This window comes from Acanthopagrus latus, chromosome 7, assembly GCF_904848185.1.
Source record: "Acanthopagrus latus isolate v.2019 chromosome 7, fAcaLat1.1, whole genome shotgun sequence".
NCBI lineage: Eukaryota > Metazoa > Chordata > Actinopteri > Spariformes > Sparidae > Acanthopagrus > Acanthopagrus latus.
In genome coordinates this window covers 12,185,493-12,204,057 of record NC_051045.1, presented here as the reverse complement: position 1 = coordinate 12,204,057, position 18,565 = coordinate 12,185,493, and the positions used below count along the sequence as shown (strand labels likewise).

The following is an 18,565-nucleotide window of genomic DNA, read 5'->3' as shown; positions in this document are numbered from 1 at the left end:
GCTAAATGAAATCACAGTCCTTAAATATATGATCGTGTAATTCTTTGAACTGACTGTAGGGGGCAGCCGTGTACGCAGTGTGTAGTTTGCTGCACCGGAAACAGGCTGAAGGAACAAGAAGAAGAAGAGGCTCCGCTCCGCTCGCTAGCTAGCTACTGCTGGAAAGTAGCAACAACATTTTCAGGTATTTGGAGTTAAATAGCAGTTTTATTTACATAGAACTCTAGATGTATGTCGATAGAAAACATTACAACAGAACAGCACTCGTTCTGAATGTGTTTATTCGATATAAATGCGCCGAAAGGCCGAAGTTGTCTTTGTTTTGATTTGTGTTGACATATTCAGGCTTCAATGTTGTGTTTTTCATCGAAGGCCCTAACTATCATGACTTTTAATTTCCGGTACAAAATGAAAAACCCAAACCGTTATAACGTCACATAGTTGTTCTGGCCGTGAATTTAAGTCATTTAGACATTCTGTCATAAATAATTCTTTTGTACTCGTCTAGGATATTATCATAATGAGTTATGCAGAGAAGCCGGAGGACATAACAAGGGAGGAGTGGATGGATAAACTCAACAATGTCCACATTCAGAGAGCTGACATGAACAGGCTCATTATGAACTACCTGGTGACAGGTGAAGTGTCGTTTTTTTGTGATCACACGTTTGCTCTCAGTTGTCTATGTAGTTCATTTGTGTACATAGATGAGGTGCTTAAATGTGGAATATTCACAACGTTTTCTGTTCGACAGAGGGCTTCAAGGAGGCAGCAGAGAAATTCAGGATGGAGTCTGGAATAGAGCCTAGTGTGGACTTGGATTCCCTAGATGAAAGAATTAAAATCAGAGAGATGATCCTGAAGGGACAGATCCAGGATGCCATTGCGCTGATCAACAGTCTACACCCAGAGCTGCTGGATACCAACCGTTACCTCTACTTTCACCTACAGGTAAAGTAGCACCCTAGTCTTTAATTTGGCACGATGTTTACCACCTGTCTTTCTACTTCTGTTAAACTCACTCCTTGTTGCAACGTTTGTTTGTTTTTTTTACTTTTGCAGCAGCAGCATCTGATCGAGTTGATTCGCTTGAGGGAGACAGAAGCTGCCCTCGAATTTGCCCAGTCTCAGTTGGCAGAGCAGGGGGAGGAGAGCCGGGAATGTCTCACTGAAATGGAGAGGACGCTGGCCCTGCTGGCATTTGACAACCCAGAAGAGTCACCTTTTGGAGATCTTCTTAATATGATGCAGAGACAAAAGGTAGAGTCAGTGCATCTTGGTAAAGCTCATACCTGTGTCACACTACCTGTGTCCTTCTTTTTCCAATGTTTCAGTTTCATATAAATGGAATAGATCTATTTAAACATTGCTCTATGACTCTCTATGTCCTCCTGTTGAATGTTGAATTTATACAAAGAAAATAACTGTGACTATGTCTTTGTCTTTCAGGTTTGGAGTGAAGTGAATCAGTGTGTGCTAGACTATGAAAACAGAGAGTCAACACCCAAGCTGGCCAAGCTCCTGAAGCTACTGCTGTGGGCTCAAAATGAACTTGACCAAAAGAAAGTGAAGTATCCCAAAATGACAGACCTCAGCAAGGGAACCATCGAAGACCCAAAATAAGGACCCAGAGTGAAAACATACCACAGCATTACAAAATGGACACATTTCCTTTATCTATTTATACCCCAACAAACAGACTCATGTAGAGTACAACCTTTTCTTTTTTGTAAGGGTTGCTTTTTGATACTTTAATAACTTAGAATGTGCAAACTGGATTGACGGAATTTTAAAATGACTTCTCACACTTAAGTAACATGCAGATCATTATTTTACTCGGTATTATAATTTACATATTTGTTATGTACAATTAGTACACTAGTTTTTTTTTCTGTCTGTTGGCAGGGAAAGTTGTTGGCATAGGAGGGTGTGAATAAAGCCTAAATTAGGCTGTCACTTTCTGTGTGTGACCACTTAGGAGGGGCTGAGTTTGATGTTTAGGGAGCATGGTTGGCTCAGTGTGCACTGCCTCAAATACACACAAACTTTTTCCTTACAAATATCATACACATTTCAGCTAGTAGTCTTTTAGCTAGTACTCTATGTGATGGCAACAGCCAAACCATGATATTGGGATGTTTGAAACTACTGTGACTTTGAAAGTTAAATTTTCAGCTTTAGATTCATACTGCATTATTGCTTGAGATATTACAAAAAGATGCTGACATAGACAAGATAAACTTTCAACTTTCAAGCTATACATCACGGTAGCAGTTAAGACGTGTGACAAGGCGAGATTCCTGGAAGGCTAAAAACTTTGCAGCGTACTGTGAATGTGCAAGCTTAAAGGCAGCCTCGGTTTCATACTGTTCATAAAATATCACAGATTATATTATAAGATGTGAACAGATAAATCCGTGTCCACAGACACGGAGACACTTATACAGATGGATTATTTACGTGTATGGAATAAGTAGCTCTTTTGCAAAATTTGATGTGCTTTTTTTGCTGGGATATTATTTTGCAATAAAAGTGAATTTTTAAACAGCACAAGTCATCAAGAACTTAAAAGCTTGGCGTGTTTTTCATTGTGGAAATGTGTGCAAAAGAGGGGGGTACAGCAGCAGAGGTGGAGGGTCAAGCATTGCACTTGTGTACAATTCTAAAGTACTTTTACTGGAGTGTATTTATGGCACTTTACACTACTGCCTCACTACTTACATCATGCTTGTAAGTATTATCAACAAATTGTAATTAATCATTAAAAGTAAACTACTCATGATACAAAACAACATCCCCTGTGAGTGGTATACTATTTAATTATGTTGAATTATTAATACTGATACAGTAATATGTAAGATGCATTTGCTGTTGTGGTTGGTTCTGATGGTGCTAATTTGATATATTCAATGTTCTGATATGACCAATCATAATTCATAAATTGTTGTAATTTTGAGGTACTGCTACTTCACTTGAGTATTTCTATTCTCAACTGATTTACATTTATTTTACTATATACTTCTACTCCACTACATTTAACATGCTGCATCAGAACCAAAGCAATGCATCTTTAAATGAATTTATTACTTGTGAAGGAGGTTATGTTTTTGCCTGTGTCTGTTTGTTGGTTGGTCTGTCAGCAGGATTAAAGTGAAAACCACCAAACAGGTTTCCACTATCTCGGATAGAGGATGGGTCTTGGGCCAGACTAGACCCCATTTACTTTTATTGTATTTCCAGATAAAAAGATGGTTTCAATTTTTTTTTTTCACTTTCCTAGACATTTTGAGAAGGCATAAAAAATCTGTCATATTTAGTTGGCTTACATTTTTGAGTGAGTACCTTTGATGGAGATCTAAATCAAAATCTGCATTTCTGATACTGGATTAGGCTTTTTTTTTTAATTAAAGGGAACTGATGGGCCTTGGCAGAGGTGTGCGCTCTACTGAGCATTATTCCAGTGTTATAGTGGAGCAGATTTAACCAAAAATCTCTTCTTTATTTATGACTGAATAAACATGTACTTTAATGGACAACACAACTCCGGACTGTTTCAGTTTGTTTATTGCTGGCGGATCCTGCCACCTTTCTAGTCTCCAGCGTAGTATCACCAGGGTCTCTGCACATAGCTCAACTGAAGCACATACACTCTACCCAGACAAGTCGATCCCTGAGTACGTCTGGGCTGCCATGACGACAGCTAGAGGAAGAAGCTGCTGCTAACATAGTTGTTAAAAAACTTTCTTTTTAGTAAACTCTGTGTACATGAACAATGTTCTCAGTGCTTGTGTTCATGTGTGGGGACCCTGGTGATACTACGAGCTAAGTTTCATGTTCATGTCAAGCCTTCTTAGTGTTTTAAAAATTGATGCTAGCGTAAAAGTGCCCCATGCACTCCCACTGAAAATGAGTTTGAGCCGAAAACAAAAATACGGTCAATCTTAAAAGTGTCTCTTTCATCTTAATGATGCTTTTACACGAAGAGTTGACTCATATATATTCACAAAAAAAGCCTAGGTTGCATTTTGGCGAGAGTTTCACTTTAAAAGACAACACAAATTCTTACTGTTTCACTTGTGGCGGACCCCACTTATTGTACTCATTGCTGACTTTCACATCTTACTTAAGTACTACTGTTAGACTAGGATATGTATATATATATATATATATATATATATATATATATATATATATATATATATATATATATATAGATAGATAGATAGATAGATAGATAGATAGATAGATAGATAGATAGAGAGAGAGAGAGAGAGAGAGAGAGAGAGAGAGAGTGTGTGTTTGACTTTTGGATGCATGTTTTGTTTATTAAATCTAAAGCTGTCAGATAAATGTGGTTCAACATTTCACTCATCATTGCTCTGGAGTAGAAGTTGGAAGTGGCATGAAATGGAAACACTCAGATGTGTTACTACCTGAGTAAAAGTATAGTACTTAGGGGCTCATCGGAGTATTATGGAGTATCTTTTATTTTGCAGTGCTGCTACTTTAACTTGACTCATGGATCGTGGAGGACTCAGAGCTGCTGCTGCTGCTGCTGCTGCTGGAAAAAAAGTTGCGGTGGATGCAGAATGTTATGTAACGACCCCGAACCTCCAGCTGTAACCTTGCAGGCTACTTAGGTAGCTCATACCAGCAGCTTTCTTCCTCAGCCACCATCACCACCGGTCCTCATCCGGCTAGAGGACAGGGTCAGGAGGAGACTACATCCTGGTGTCTCCTCCGACGACGATGCTCCCGGAGACGACACAGATACAGACTCTATACTGCACCGTCACGATGGGGGAGAGGAGAGGAGCCCAGAGGCGTCTCTCTGGCCTGTTCCGAGACACTGTGACGGATGACAAGACGGCGTAGAAAAGAGTAAAATCACTTCCTGATTTGAAAAAAAAGAAAAAGAAAAAAAAAAACAACCCTACCGATCGGGCGAAGAACTGCGTGACTCGGCCGGGAGGAGGAAAACTGACACGTGGATCACTCCTCCTCGGGGGCATCAGGAAAAACAGGCTCTCCTCCACAGCTCAGCTCCGCGACCATCGCCTGAGAGTCCAGCCCTGGATATGGATCCAAACACCGTCAAACCCGTGATGTGATTCCGCAGATACTTTTCTCCCCTTGCCCATTAAACGTCCTACTTTTTTTTTCTCTCTTTTTTTTCTGACTCACTGATCGACCGGAAACAGATTGAAAAAAAAAGTACCAACAGCCGAAGCGATTTTTTTTTTTAACAAAAAGAAACGAAGGAGGGAGGCAGCCGTTAGCTCGCGTTGAATGGCAGTTATTCAAAAATATGGCAAGAACTTTGGTCCAGATCTGGTCAGTCACAAGGAGAACCAAGACAAGATCGGAGCGCCCGGGTCCAACAAGAAGTGGTCCGAGCACAACAGCAACTGGTCCAGGTAAAACACGACCGACAGACCGAGCCGAGTTCTGATTGTTAATCTCGTGTTGACTCTGATCAGATCAACAGGCGGATTTAATCCACCAACCCCGAGGCTCTTCTGTGTCAAAGAGAAGTGTGTTTGGGTTTTTTTTTTAGTCTAAATCAATATTGGTTCTTTTTTGTTTGAGCAGCTTTTTGATCTGTTATCTGGAACACAGACACAAGGGTTGTTTTGTGGCACCATATCTAATGGCAGAATGACACGTATCATCAATAAGAAGGGAGGAAGTGGTTCCCCCTCTGTGCACAAATCACTCAGTCTAACAAACCACTGAGTTATTCTTTGTTTTGGCATCAAAATGCCTTACATTTGGGAGGATTGAGCACTTTTGTGAGATTAGGTTAGATTAGATTCCCTGATTTAAAGGTGCAGTATGTAGGACTAGGCTGCCACCTAGATTGCCAGTTGCAACCTGATGAGCACACTTCACCTCACCAGCTAGAAAAACATTGAAAAAGTCCTTGTTTAGAGCCAGGAGCTGCGTCTCCATAAAGCATTTAAAGAATATTGCATTAGAATCATCAAAATGAAAAATTTTAAAAACTACCTTTTAAACTTTAATCTGCATGAAAAGTTTGTGCCCTTGCTTGCTGTTTTTATAATGTTTATGGAGGAAGGCGCAAATTCATTTTTAAATTGACCGAGTTGTCAGTTTAGACAATAAAGTTGATTGCTGATCTGTAAATCATCCTGTCACGGTCTCAAGTGTCTGATAATCACATTTGAGGGATCAGTTGAAAACAAAAAAAATATGTGTGTACATCGGCCGATGAAATTAGAATTCTTTTCCTCCCTAATATTGTTATCGCCCCCAATATTCGATTTTCACTCAGGCTGTATTTGAAACATGGCAGTGCAACATATTGGACTCCATGGAAGCAGACCCACTACCTCTGTAGATATCAAGAGTTCATATAAAGGTGCTAAAAAACACAACAATTCTTAGTTTCCATTGATTTTATGCCAAAGAAAAAACATCATTATGAAATTTAAATTCCATTTCTGCCTCTAAATCCTGCCAAATCCTGCACACAGGACCTTTAACTCTGATAAAGACAGAAGCTGCGACATGTTAAAGATAGCGGTTGACTGATAAGGCTTTTTCAGGACTGACTCTGACCTAAATCATTAGAAATTAAGGAGACTGAAAAACAATATTTGGGATTGATATTAACTTGCAGTAACAATTTAAATCTTTGCGTCACCCATCGATGAAATAAACCTTAATACAATTTGCTCAAGAACTGTTTTTAGGCTTGAGTTTTCCCATTTTCTGCATATTTACACTTCCTCTCCACCACATTTATTGATAGATTTAGACACTAGTTACTTTGCAGATTCTGTGTTTTTAGGCTATTAAATATACATTTTAAAATTAGTTTATTTCATCGGTTATCGACTGAACCTGATAATCATACATTTCTGAATATCTACCCTGATAATCGTCGAGGGCCAATCATCGGCCTACCCCGAGTTAAAAACACTCTGACTGGAAGCAGTTCTTCCCTCCCCCCCAGTTAGATAAGACATCCCCTATCAGTTGAGTCCAAGGTTTGTCCCCAAATGTTGCCTTGGCTACTATCCACCCTGCGTCCCTCTCTCTGCAGGCCGGTGGCGAGGGTATGGACGGCGGTGCTGCTGCTTGGGACATGCCTCCTCTACTGCGCCCGCGTGGCGATGCCCATCTGCGCCGTCAGCATGGCGGAGAAGTTCCACTGGAGCAAGAGGGAGTCCGGCATGGTGCTGGGCAGCTTCTTCTGGGGCTACTGCTTCACCCAAGTGTTTGGGGGCTACGTCAGTGATCGGTGGGAAACATTTAAGATAGGAGTGTGATAAGAAGACGGCATTACGCAGGTGTCTACTGTGGTGTGAATGCAGACAGTGACACCTCTTTGCAGTTGCCACCTGTTAAAGCTCCGGCTTGTTAAGTGTCATTTGCATCAGAGAACCTTCCTGGAAGGGATGCAGATGGCCCCATTTTGTGTTTGCTTAGCATGTGCAGGTAATATAATGAACAAAGCCAGATGTTTATTCTGTATTTAGTGCTGTCAGCACTCAAAGGCTCACTAAAGGTCATCAGCAGATGACAGGCTGTGTATGTGCATGAAGAGTTTTTTAATTTCAGGATATTCATCTCAAATGTAATAGTCTGAAACTATTCCTATATGAATATAAGTGAAAGCTCATGCGGAGTGTCTTGTGTCTGCAGGGTCGGAGGTGAGAAGGTCCTCCTGCTGTCTGCAGCAGCCTGGGGCTCGATGACAGCCTTCACCCCCATCCTGGCCCACTTCTGCTCCCAGCCAATCCTCTCCATGACGGTGGCCCGCTTCCTAATGGGCTTGTTGCAAGGTGAGAAAGACGGCTTTTGAAAGAGTGATTTGCAACCTGAGATTAGCGTAAACCGCTGAGGTGAAACCCCTAATCTCTTCAGGCTTTCTGCTCTTTTTCAGACCGTAAAAAAAAAAAAAAAAAATGAAGCGTGCACAGTGTAATTAACCAACTTTCAAAAGTTGGCTGTCTGTGTTTAGGGACATGAAAGCGCAAGTTTCTGATTAAATGTCTGTCATTTGTCACTTTTTTTTTTACCACATTAAACCTGTTAAAAAAAACGTCTAGGAGCTAAAACTGATCTGATCTTAGGGGGAAAAAAAATAAACACGTTTAAATAAACATGTCGCATTAGCTCCGTTTTTCATACCCGTAGTTTGATCACAGCAGGAAATCCCAGATCGTTAACACTGTTTATGTGGCCAGCTTTACTCTGTGTTTGTCTGTTTGGCTTGAGAAACAAGTATTAATAATCCATACAGGCGGGTCGCTTAAGGACTGTCCTTAAATTGCTTCTGGCAGTGAGCTCACACTCAGGAGTTAATGTTACGGGATTCGACATTACCACGCCGCCACCAAAGTATCTCCTGTGAGTCACATTGCTCGGATGAGCGTGTTTGCTTTGTGTGAACAGGTGCTCCAACATGTCCCAACACTTCCTTCTTCGTTCTTCTATCAAAACAGTAACCCGTCACGTTTTGTGTCCTGATTTTTAGGAGTCCATTACCCCTCTCTGGCGAGTCTGTGCTCTCAAAAGGTGGTGGAAAGCGAGCGAGGCTTCCTCATGAGCACAGTGGGTAGCGGCTCCTACCTGGGGTGAGTCGACCGTTGTGCAACAAACAGGGAACGGTGCGACGGGAGTGAATGTTTGTCCTAGGAAATCATTGTCGTGTAGGGCGGGGAGGAAGGGGTTCGTTTGAGAGCTGTGGCTTTTGTGCTCTAGAGAATCATTACTGAAACCTGTTGGTGTTTAAAAATAGTGGTTTGTTTATCTTTATGCGGTTTAGTACACAGTTTCTAGCCTGTTCCCAAAATTCAGCTCATGCCATTTATGTGTCTAATCCAGTACTTTACCATGTTGAAACATCGTGTCGCAAGGGTGTATTTGTCTGACTTGTCATGTCTTGTTGTGCGTGTGTGTGTTTTGTTTTTCCCTGTGTCTTTTTCTTTTCAGCACTCTCATCATTGGAGGGGCTGGCTCCCTCATGTTGGACCTGTATGGCTGGGAGAGTGTTTTCTATGTGTCTGGTCTCCTCTCACTCCTGTGGGCCTACTGCATGTGGAAATATCTGCTCAAAGGAGAAGGCAAGGCAGGCTCTTACAGTGTCGACAGTATATCTGCGGCGTCACCGCGCACCCTTATCTCGCAGCTGCTCATTTGTATAATTGGAGTCAGTGTCCTCATGTATACCCATGGGCCTGTGTCCGTCTGTGTTTGCAGGGCCTATCATCACCCTGGAGTCCCTGGGAAGTGGTGGGCCCCAGTCCAAACTGTCCAAAAGACATTGGTTGCGGCTGCTCAAACAACCCTCAGTCTGGTGAGATAAAGATTAAGGAAGTGTGTATGTGTGTATGTGCCTTTCATACTCTTTGTACCTTCTTCTTTCTTGAACAAAGTTGTTTGTTTGGTCTCAGCATTAGATTAACGAGCAGCTGTCACTTTGCCAGGAAGTCCTACTGTCACCCCCGTGGCTGTATTACAGCAACATCCTAACTCAGATTGCATGTGTATTCCAGCCATGGAGATATGAGTCAGGGGATGGATTTTGTTAGAATAATTTAAGAGGGAGGATGTAAACACGTATGAATCATCACATCTTTACCGATAATAACTGTGAGCAGGTGAGAGTGAGCAGGTTTCTGTAAGACCATCATTACTGTAGACTGAAATTCAGCTTAATACCACATTTGAGAGTAGCAAGCCTGGTCCCTGGTTGCCTCAGCTGTCTGTTACCATCTCTGATATTGAGTTCTTCCATGTCCTTCCCGACTTTCCCTACGGCCCAGATATTTATACACTGCAGTGCAACTGATATGCTCTATTCTCAGTGACAGGGAGACCCTCTGTGGTTTTACAGTATTTGACGTTTCCATCTTGACAGTAATGGATAAGATGATAGTTTGATAGCTGTCGGCTTAAAATATCCCAAATTCTTGCTGCTTTCCTGCTACCTGTCTGAACACAGGTGTGAATTAGACGGAATAGAGAGGCACAGACTTCTGTCAAGTCATGACACCTGCTCAAAGAAATGGGACATTGTCTTTGTTAGCGATGCTGTGTACCTACAGTACACATCAGTACTTATTTTCTCTCTCTCTATTCTCCGACCAGTGCCGTGATCGTGACTCACCTTTGCACAGCGAGCACCTTCTTCACTCTTTTGTCGTGGCTGCCGACATTCTTCAGAGACACCTTCCCCGACGCCAAGGTAAACTGTCTACTTTTCTATCTTCCCTTTAATTGCATATTTGACCTCAGGTTCACAGGAAAAGAGATTCAGGTTAACCAGCCAGGAGGGTTAAATTCAAGAAATGATGGAGCGTTACAGTAAAGCACATTGTGTCAATTTTGCTGCGAGGCGTCTCTCATTCAAAACAATTTTTTTTAAAAAAAGGCACAGTTCGATGTTCATGGATGTAATCTTATTACATCAAGTTTTTTTTCCACGTTAGCAATGAAAGGCAGTCAAGGGCATATGACGCCATATTTATATTTCTCTCCATTTGAACTGTGTTGGAAAACATTTGGGATAATGTAAGTACCCAGCTCAACAAAATACATATAAACGGTTTATAATTTTTTGTCATAATGATGCAAAGTTTTTCATATTATATATTTATAAAGACTAAGACGTTTCAGGCATGCCAGCGGATCTGCATTTTGTAACAGCACTGCTTTAAATGAAATGCTAAACCCTGTACACTCACAAGCTCACAACAGCTTACAGCTAACATGCAAATGTTAGGAACTATAACACGAACCAAGTTCACTTCTTAGTTTAACATGTTAGCATGCTAACATTCGCTTATTATGACTAAACAAAGTAAAGTTGAGGCTGATGGGAATGTTATTGCTTTGTATGCATTTGGTCATAAACCAAATTATTGGCTGAATTTTGACCTCATGGTGGCGCTAGAACAACAGTCAGGTGATCACCAAAGTTACTATGGTCACCATCCTCCGAAAGTCTGTAGAAAAATGAGTTTTAATCCAGATAAATAAGAAGTTTGGCCTACGTAAAAAGTCAAATTCATTAGGGTTCATCCTCTGTGGACCATGAATGTCTGATGTCTAAAGTTTGATGGCAATCCATCAAACAGTCATTAAGACATTTCACTAAAATCTAAAATGTCAACGAGGAGGGGATGGCTGCAGAGAAAAAGCAAGGGGATCACCAAAGTCATTAGGTTTAATCCTGTGGGCACCAGGAATGTCTCATGACCACATATTACAGTGGTGGATGGACTGACCACGGGGACAAGTGACCTAACACACTGTGAGAAATGATCTAAAGTTCCTGGCTGTTTCTGCCTTTAAAATATGTTGCCCTTCCAGGGTTGGGTGTTCAATGTCATTCCCTGGTTGGTGGCCATCCCCTCATCCCTCTTCAGTGGCTGCCTGTCTGACCACCTCATCAGTCAAGGTAGGACAACTGAGGCGCAGATATCAGAATTACACTTACTGCTAGAGCAGCTGCGTAATGGCATTTTCCTAATTTCTCTCTTGATTCCCGCAGGCTTTGATACGGCCTCAGTGAGGAAGTTGATGCAGGTAAAATATTTGACAGCTGTCTTGTTACTTTGTGTATATGTTATGTGTATAGGCGCATTGTGGATGTCCTCTTTCCTCTTTACACTTGCACATAGTGTATTATGTAAGATTTTTAATTTGTGTGGTTTTGTGTGCAATCATTCCTCCTGTTAGTTTTTCTCCATGGGTGTGTCCGGTGTGTTTACCCTTCTTCTGTGTGGCAACACCACCTTCCCCTGGGCTGTAGCATTTGTGTCTGCCACCATGGGCCTCACCACCTTCAGTCACAGGTACTGACTGGCCTCACACTCCAGCACCTTCTTTCTAGATTTAAATGTGAATAGTGTTTTTTTTTTTTCCGCAAAGATCAGTGTGTCCATTTCATGTTTTCATGTTGCTGTCTTGGTGACACCATTTGAAACCGGTACCTTCATTTCCATCACAATGAGGACGGCAACTCATCACAGCCTTTTAGACATCAGAGTGCTGTGTTTCCACCACCTTTATTCAGTGTGCAAGTCTGCTTGTTGTCACAAATTATGCCATCCAGTACTAAGCTCCACCAGGTTTATCCAGGGAGAACTTGGCAGCATCTCTGCTTATATTAGGCCTGCAGTTAGAGAGTTTAGTCTGGAGTTCAACCCACACAAAACGGCTGATTTATTGAATTGCTTTGTGTTTTGCACTCTTGCTTTAACCACTTAAGGACATTTCCCAAAAGCAAGGACCTTAATATCCTTTATTTGTCCTGGGAAAAGGTCACACATGCAAAAAAAAACTGTTACTCATTAATCCTTGATCTGTACCTTTGTTAATAATATATAGCTACACAAAGCACTTCAGAGGAGAAGTAACAAGTGCTAGTGAGTATTCATGGCAGCGAGACGGTGTAAGTGGGTTCGATTCAAATAAACTAACGTGGATGTGTTTATGGTAATCCAGGAAATGTCACAGTGTGGCTCATTTCTGTGTTTTTAATAGCTTTTGGACAACAGTGGAGCTCTATGGCACAGAGGAATATGTTTTTCAGAGTTCTTTATAATAACAAAAATATATAACAACACCAGACCTAAACACTTTTAGTGCTCTAAAGTAAATGCATGATTGCTTACTAGGAAAGAGTGAGTATGAGGAAGAACCATCAGCTGTGGTGTGACCTCGTGACCTTCCGTTCCTGACTTTACTATCTGTTAGGTTTTTCTGGTTTGGAGCCATTTTCTAGTAGTTTGGCTGTGGCTTTTAAGTGTTGCCTCTAATTTTCTATTTCCTTCTTTTTCTGGACTTTTGTTTGTTTTTTATGTATTGGGGAATATCTTAAAAATACAGATAACATACTTAATATTTGTGAAACACAGTTACTCGTTAATGGTTACATTCGTAATACTAAACACTATACATCATGTAAAAACAACTTTTTTTGATGCTAATTTTACTCAAATGTATCAATCAAGTATTTTTTATTTTACAGTTGTGGATCCAGACATTAATGAGCTTACTTTCTCATGAGAGAAAGTGTATGTTTTCATTCAGGTTCCAGACTTAATGAGAACAATACTGTATGTGCAAGGATCAAAATAGATGCAGTCAATGCTAAGCAGGCTGGGAAACGAATACAGACCGCCCACAATACATTTCCCAGAGCACAGACATGTATTTTCTATTCTGATGTGGTTCTGATCTATTTATGGCTGCAAGTTTATCTAGCCAATTCTTTGTTATTACTCTTGGGTCAGTTCATTGTGTGCACAAGCTGACTCATGACGTGTATCTCTTTTGCAGTGGCGTATCTGTAAATGTTCAAGATCTTGCTCCTTCCTGTGCAGGAGCTTTATTTGGTAAGTCAGAGAAAAACATTCATTCATTCAACACTTCAGCAAGTTTTTAATGACATTTTTAAAATGTTTCACGCTTGTATCTGAATCTCTTCCAGGTGTTATGAATACATGCGGTGCTTTCTCAGGTGAGTTTGTGAACTGAAAAACGTCTGTGATGAATCTTTCACCCGCAGTTTGCCAAAATTTCAGTTTCAGCCTTCAAAAATTCCATTTAGTGAAATAATTCATCCACTTCTCTTTATTTAAACTTTGAGCTGTTGTGTCTCCCGTCAGTTGCGCCGGCACCTGTGTGCCATGTATATTTCATCAAGGGAGCGTAACGAAGTTTTGCGTCAGATGAATAATACAGGGAGCGGAGGATGACAGTTAGCGGTCCAGTGAGGGATTTGTAATGGACTGTGACATTTTTCTCTGCGGGAAAAAAAAAACTGCACAATCACATAGAAGATTGCTCCGTGCTTTGCTTGTATCTTTGTGCTAATATGCTTTTTATTGTGTGTGTGTGTGTGTGTGTGATTCTGCACAGGGGTCCTGATGGTGTATTTCTCGGGGTATCTCATCGAGGCCACAGGCTCGTGGGCGACCGTGTTCGCCCTCATCACCACGGTCAACCTGCTGGGCCTGTGCACCTTCCTGGCCTTCGCTGAGGCTCGCCGGGTGGACATCGACTCCTGTAAGGTCCGCCACCACAACATCCACATCTAAACCGTGGGTCGTCGGAGGGACTAGAGATATGACTTTTAGGAAAAAAAAAAAACAGCAGCTTGGAGGACTTTGGAGAAGTAGCCAATGGACAGCTAGTGGCACACGGATGAATCCTGCGTATGACTTTGATCGGCTCTGTGTCCGGCAGAGGAAGCACTGCGGCAGTTACTGAAAAGCACACAGCAGAAGCCGGCACGTCATGTTTACTGGAAAGTCTTGTGGACCTTGAGTGATGAGAAAAAAAAAGAAAAAAAGCCCAGCTGTGTTGTCGGATGAACCGTCCGTTCAAGGTGAAATGAGAAAGGTTAGAGGAGAAAAACAGTCCAGACTACCTCCAGGTCCCAGCTTATGCAGCGTGCGGTGGTTTACACTTGTCTTTACATAATGTGTTACTCCAAAAATGTCATGGAAATTGTCATCCGGTGGCGGTTTTCCTTTGTGTCGAAGGAGCTGTTTGAGTGATGGGTGTGTTCGTCTCAGGGGCTCTCTGACGGTTGTCACAGGCCAAGGTGGTGCGTTGTTACGCTGCAGGGACGGGGGGGGCACACGGTGGGCGATGCGGGGAGAGTCCAGCCTCTCGTACCTGAAGTCTTTTATTAGTTCGCCCCGTTCACCCATCGCTAAGTGAACCGTCTGAGTGACACCTCATTAGCCAGGCACTAATTACTTGGCAGGCGCTCTAATGTCCTATACGATTTACCATCTATAGTCCCCGGCTTCATGGTTACAGGCTCATCTCATCGTTACAAATTGGAGGTGGTGAAAAGGTTCATGGGATTCTTTTATCAAGTACATAAAAAGCAACAAGGCTTTGATTGTGTGTGTTTGTCCTGTTTGTCATCGTAAGGAATATGTTTCCAGTAGAAAAGACCAAAGGTTATGGATTTTTTTTTATTATTATTATTATTTTCCTTCTATGTGGTTGTGTGTAATAGAAATACCTCAATTAATTATTTTGGGTACTTATATAGTATTTATATGGTGAGAGATTTTTGGTGTCAAATTAGATGACAGGAAAATCTATATTTATGAGGTAAGATGGCAAAACCAGAGTAAGTTATCAAAAGTGTGATGCGGCATGGATCGATCTCGTTGCCTCACTTCTTCTTCTTCTATAAGCAGCACTGTCCTGTCCGAGGAAACAGAAATGCGTTGATGTTATTATCTTAGTGAAAACTGCGCAGGTAGACAAGCAGCGCCCTCCAGTTTTGTTTTTTTGCATTGGATCCGCCCTTGGTATCGCACTTGACAGCACTATATTAAACCAGATGACAGGAAAAATAAATGTTTACTGGGTGAAACGACGGCAGATCGTATTAAGCTCTCGCAATTGTGCTGCACTCTCCTGTCTAAGTAAACAAAAAAGCGTCCGTGTAATCATCTTGAGGAATGCTGCACAGGCAAGAAGAGCAGGCTGTCCGGCCTTTTTGCGTGTATCCACCCTTATCGTCTCAATTGACAACATTGTTCCTCTAGGCGCTATAAAAAGAAATCTGAAAATAGGGTCATTACGTCACTGAATCTCTCTTTGGTGCTGGACTGGTTACACCTGTATTGAAGTCTATGGGAGATGCATGGAGAACAGCACTAAAAACCCAACATATCTATGTCGTACGACTTTTGATTAAGAAACGCCACCAGACCATAAGAGAACACAGTTATTCAATTCCTCCCCTGATCTCGTCCCGTTCAGAATGTATTGGCAGTCACTATCAGCGATATTCGGTCGGACCCCCCCCCCACCCGTTAAGTCATGATATTGTTAGCCCTGTCAATCATTCTGAAGGTTGATGACCTTCTCTAGTGAGGTCTGTTCTTTCATTTTCTGAAGGTATTTTTTTTTTTGTTTTATATATAACACTGCTGAATGTTCACTGCACAGTTTTACAGTCTCCGCTTCACATTGACGCGATTTCATTTCCAGCCTCGATGCTTACTTGACACGTGTACCTTCAATCTATGCATTTATTATTTTGTGCCTGATGCTGAAGCCATGAGAGGATTGTAAAATGTGCTCACTGTGGTCGCACGGTGTCATTTACTGATCAACGCACTTCGCTACTTCTCTTGCCTTCCTTGGTGGAGCTTCGTTTTGCTCTCGTGTGCTTCGTCAATGAATGATTATAATTATTTTTGTGTCATTATATTTATTGTTATTCCCATAGAAAGCCAGACTTGTTTTACATTTTTTGGAAGCCTGTCCCTTTGGTTTGCATATTTTGTCAGTGCAGATTTCTGAAATGCCCAGTGTGTTTATTTTCTACATGGTCGTGGCCAGTGGTGACCAAATGTGGCATAACAAATTTAAGGGGATTTGTTCAAACGTCTCCTCTTTCGTCTCTCCACATCTTTCAGAGTTGAGATATATTTTTCTGTACAGCGAACATATATATAGATTGCGTGTGCCATGACGACACGCAAACCTTACAGAATATATAGAATAATTTATTTTGATATCTGATTTGAAATCTGATATCTTACTTAGATTTGTACACTATTTTTTGTAGTGACCGTACAAGACCTTTATGCCCAGACATCCCACATGTACGTTAATGAAGAGCACTGCACAAAATACTCCAAACGAAACCCCACAGTCCTCGCAGATGTATATTTATGACAACTACCTTCATTGCATACACTTTTTTTTTCTGTTTCTATGTTGACGTCCCCCAAAATGTAAACATGAGAAAAAGCTGAAGTTCTGTCCTGAAAGCCTTTAGTTTTTGTTTTTTTTTTTTCTAAAAAAAAACATGTAAGATATGTATGATTAAAAAAACAAAAACAAAACACATGAATGCAAGACAATGCAGTATTCAGATGCTTTTAAGATATGTTGTATCTAAAAGCATACAGTAACTTTGAATAAAAATATATTTTGTCAGCATCGGCGTGTGCGTGTATTTTCTCCGCAGTGCCACAGTGAGGCAGTGCAGGATCAGTGATGAGGGGAGGACATGGCGTCATCCAGCAGTCCAGATACTTTACAAACATTTCCTGTCATGTATAATGGAGGATTTTCTATAATCATGAGCTCGAAAGATTAATTTTAGCTCATTGCAAATACCACCCATGATTACACAAGAGTCTAGCACTTTTTTTTTTTCCCCACTGTGAAACTCAGAACTATTTGTCTGTACACCAGTGTACCCAATCACGCATGTGGCTCAGCTGCTGTTCAGGTTCTAGTGCAGGCCCGTGCTGCTCACTACAGGCCCAAATCCTGAGTTCGGGCTAGTGGGACGTATGTGGTGGCACCATATGGCAGGATGCTGTGTGCCATGTTGGCTAGCTGGCACTGCCCACGTGTGAATGGCCAGACGCTAGTCAACCCAACCCACTCCCTCCTCATGGGACCGAGCGGCTCAGGTTGCCATGGAGACGGGGGTGGCTTGTGGCTGCTGCGTGGCGACGAAGAGAAAGGGAGGGGTCACAAGTGAGCGAAAGTAACAAGTCAGATAGAAGTCAGTGGAGTGAGTTGGCAATGGATTTGGCTTTTCTTTTTTTTCTTTTTTTTTTTTTTTGCAACGCACAAAAAACAGCCACGGTGTTAAAGAGGTGGTCGGCCAGTTATTGGAGTGCTCTCCCTGACAGAAAATGGTGCTGTAAAAAGCAGACATAATCATGATGAGTGGCCCACTATTTAATTAGCAGAGATGAAACAGTGTAAGGGGAGTGGAGAGGAGAGCAGAGACGGGAGATAAACCCTCCCCCAACTTGTCGGCTGGTAAGAGTAACCCAGTAAAGGCAGGCCCCATCACAGAGCCAGGGATACATGTAAATGAAATAGCCCCATTAATTAGTAATTAACATCAAGTTAATGACATTTCACTGTGTCGCCATCTCATCCTATGTCCTTCCTCTGTGGTGGAGGGGGCCGTCTCTCCGCTCCCTGATCTGAATGCTAATTAGTGTGAAGCTAAACTGCCATATAGGGCTACCTAATGATATAGAGGCCCAGTTTAAGACTGGTCATTGTGTGTGGAGGATTAATCACTTTGTAGTAGTAGATCAGGAGGCTCTATAAGTCTGCCACTCCTTAGAGGGCCGTGATATTGAGGGCCATTGACAGGTTTTATGTGCTAATTGCGTTGCGCCTGTTAGCCTAATGTTGGGCTATCCCTCATGACTTAGAGCTACTTTTATCCATTCTTCTGGCTTTCAGATACATCCAAGAAACGATTCCGCAAAGTGAGCATATAACGTCAAATCTAATTATTTCAGTGTCATGCGCGGTCTGATTGAGTTCGAGGGTCCCGGCAGCGGACACACAGTCATTTGTTTTCGCTCCCCTCCTGAGCCTAAATCAGCACCGTGACAGAGGTAATTTTACATGATTTGACTGCAGCCGGGGACAGTGTCCCTGTGAAGCCAGATGAAACATGAAGTTAACGCTCTGTACACAGCGGTGTTCCTGCGATGGACAAGAATGTCAGCTTGGAAATAAAGGAAATGTACTCACAGATCGATGTGCGGGGGTTATGTCC

At 41.8% G+C, this 18,565-nt stretch overlaps 2 protein-coding genes and 1 long non-coding RNA gene across 3 annotated transcripts; 2 read left to right on the top strand and 1 right to left on the bottom strand.

Moving 5' to 3' along the window:
- Nucleotides 1-40: 40 nt before the first annotated feature.
- Nucleotides 41-2,794, top strand: LOC119023503 (glucose-induced degradation protein 8-B homolog). Its single transcript, XM_037105486.1, has 5 exons — nucleotides 41-184; nucleotides 509-638; nucleotides 755-951; nucleotides 1,063-1,260; nucleotides 1,450-2,794. The coding sequence occupies exons 2-5, from the start codon at nucleotides 521-523 to the stop codon at nucleotides 1,621-1,623; spliced, it is 687 nt and encodes a 228-aa protein (XP_036961381.1). The 5' UTR covers nucleotides 41-184; nucleotides 509-520; the 3' UTR covers nucleotides 1,624-2,794.
- Nucleotides 2,795-4,314: 1,520 nt separating this feature from the next.
- LOC119023168 lies at nucleotides 4,315-5,080 on the bottom strand. Its single transcript, XR_005076188.1, has 2 exons — nucleotides 4,938-5,080; nucleotides 4,315-4,849 (listed from the first exon to the last, which is right to left on the bottom strand). It is a non-coding gene; the product is annotated as an uncharacterized LOC119023168 (long non-coding RNA).
- Nucleotides 5,081-5,255: 175 nt separating this feature from the next.
- On the top strand, nucleotides 5,256-16,965 carry slc17a9b (solute carrier family 17 member 9b). Its single transcript, XM_037104891.1, has 13 exons — nucleotides 5,256-5,417; nucleotides 7,070-7,267; nucleotides 7,672-7,811; nucleotides 8,507-8,606; nucleotides 8,965-9,095; nucleotides 9,232-9,328; nucleotides 10,123-10,219; nucleotides 11,347-11,434; nucleotides 11,528-11,562; nucleotides 11,716-11,831; nucleotides 13,321-13,376; nucleotides 13,472-13,501; nucleotides 13,903-16,965. Exons 1-13 carry the CDS (start codon nucleotides 5,290-5,292, stop codon nucleotides 14,079-14,081), a joined length of 1,395 nt encoding a protein of 464 aa, XP_036960786.1. The 5' UTR covers nucleotides 5,256-5,289; the 3' UTR covers nucleotides 14,082-16,965.
- Nucleotides 16,966-18,565: the final 1,600 nt, after the last annotated feature.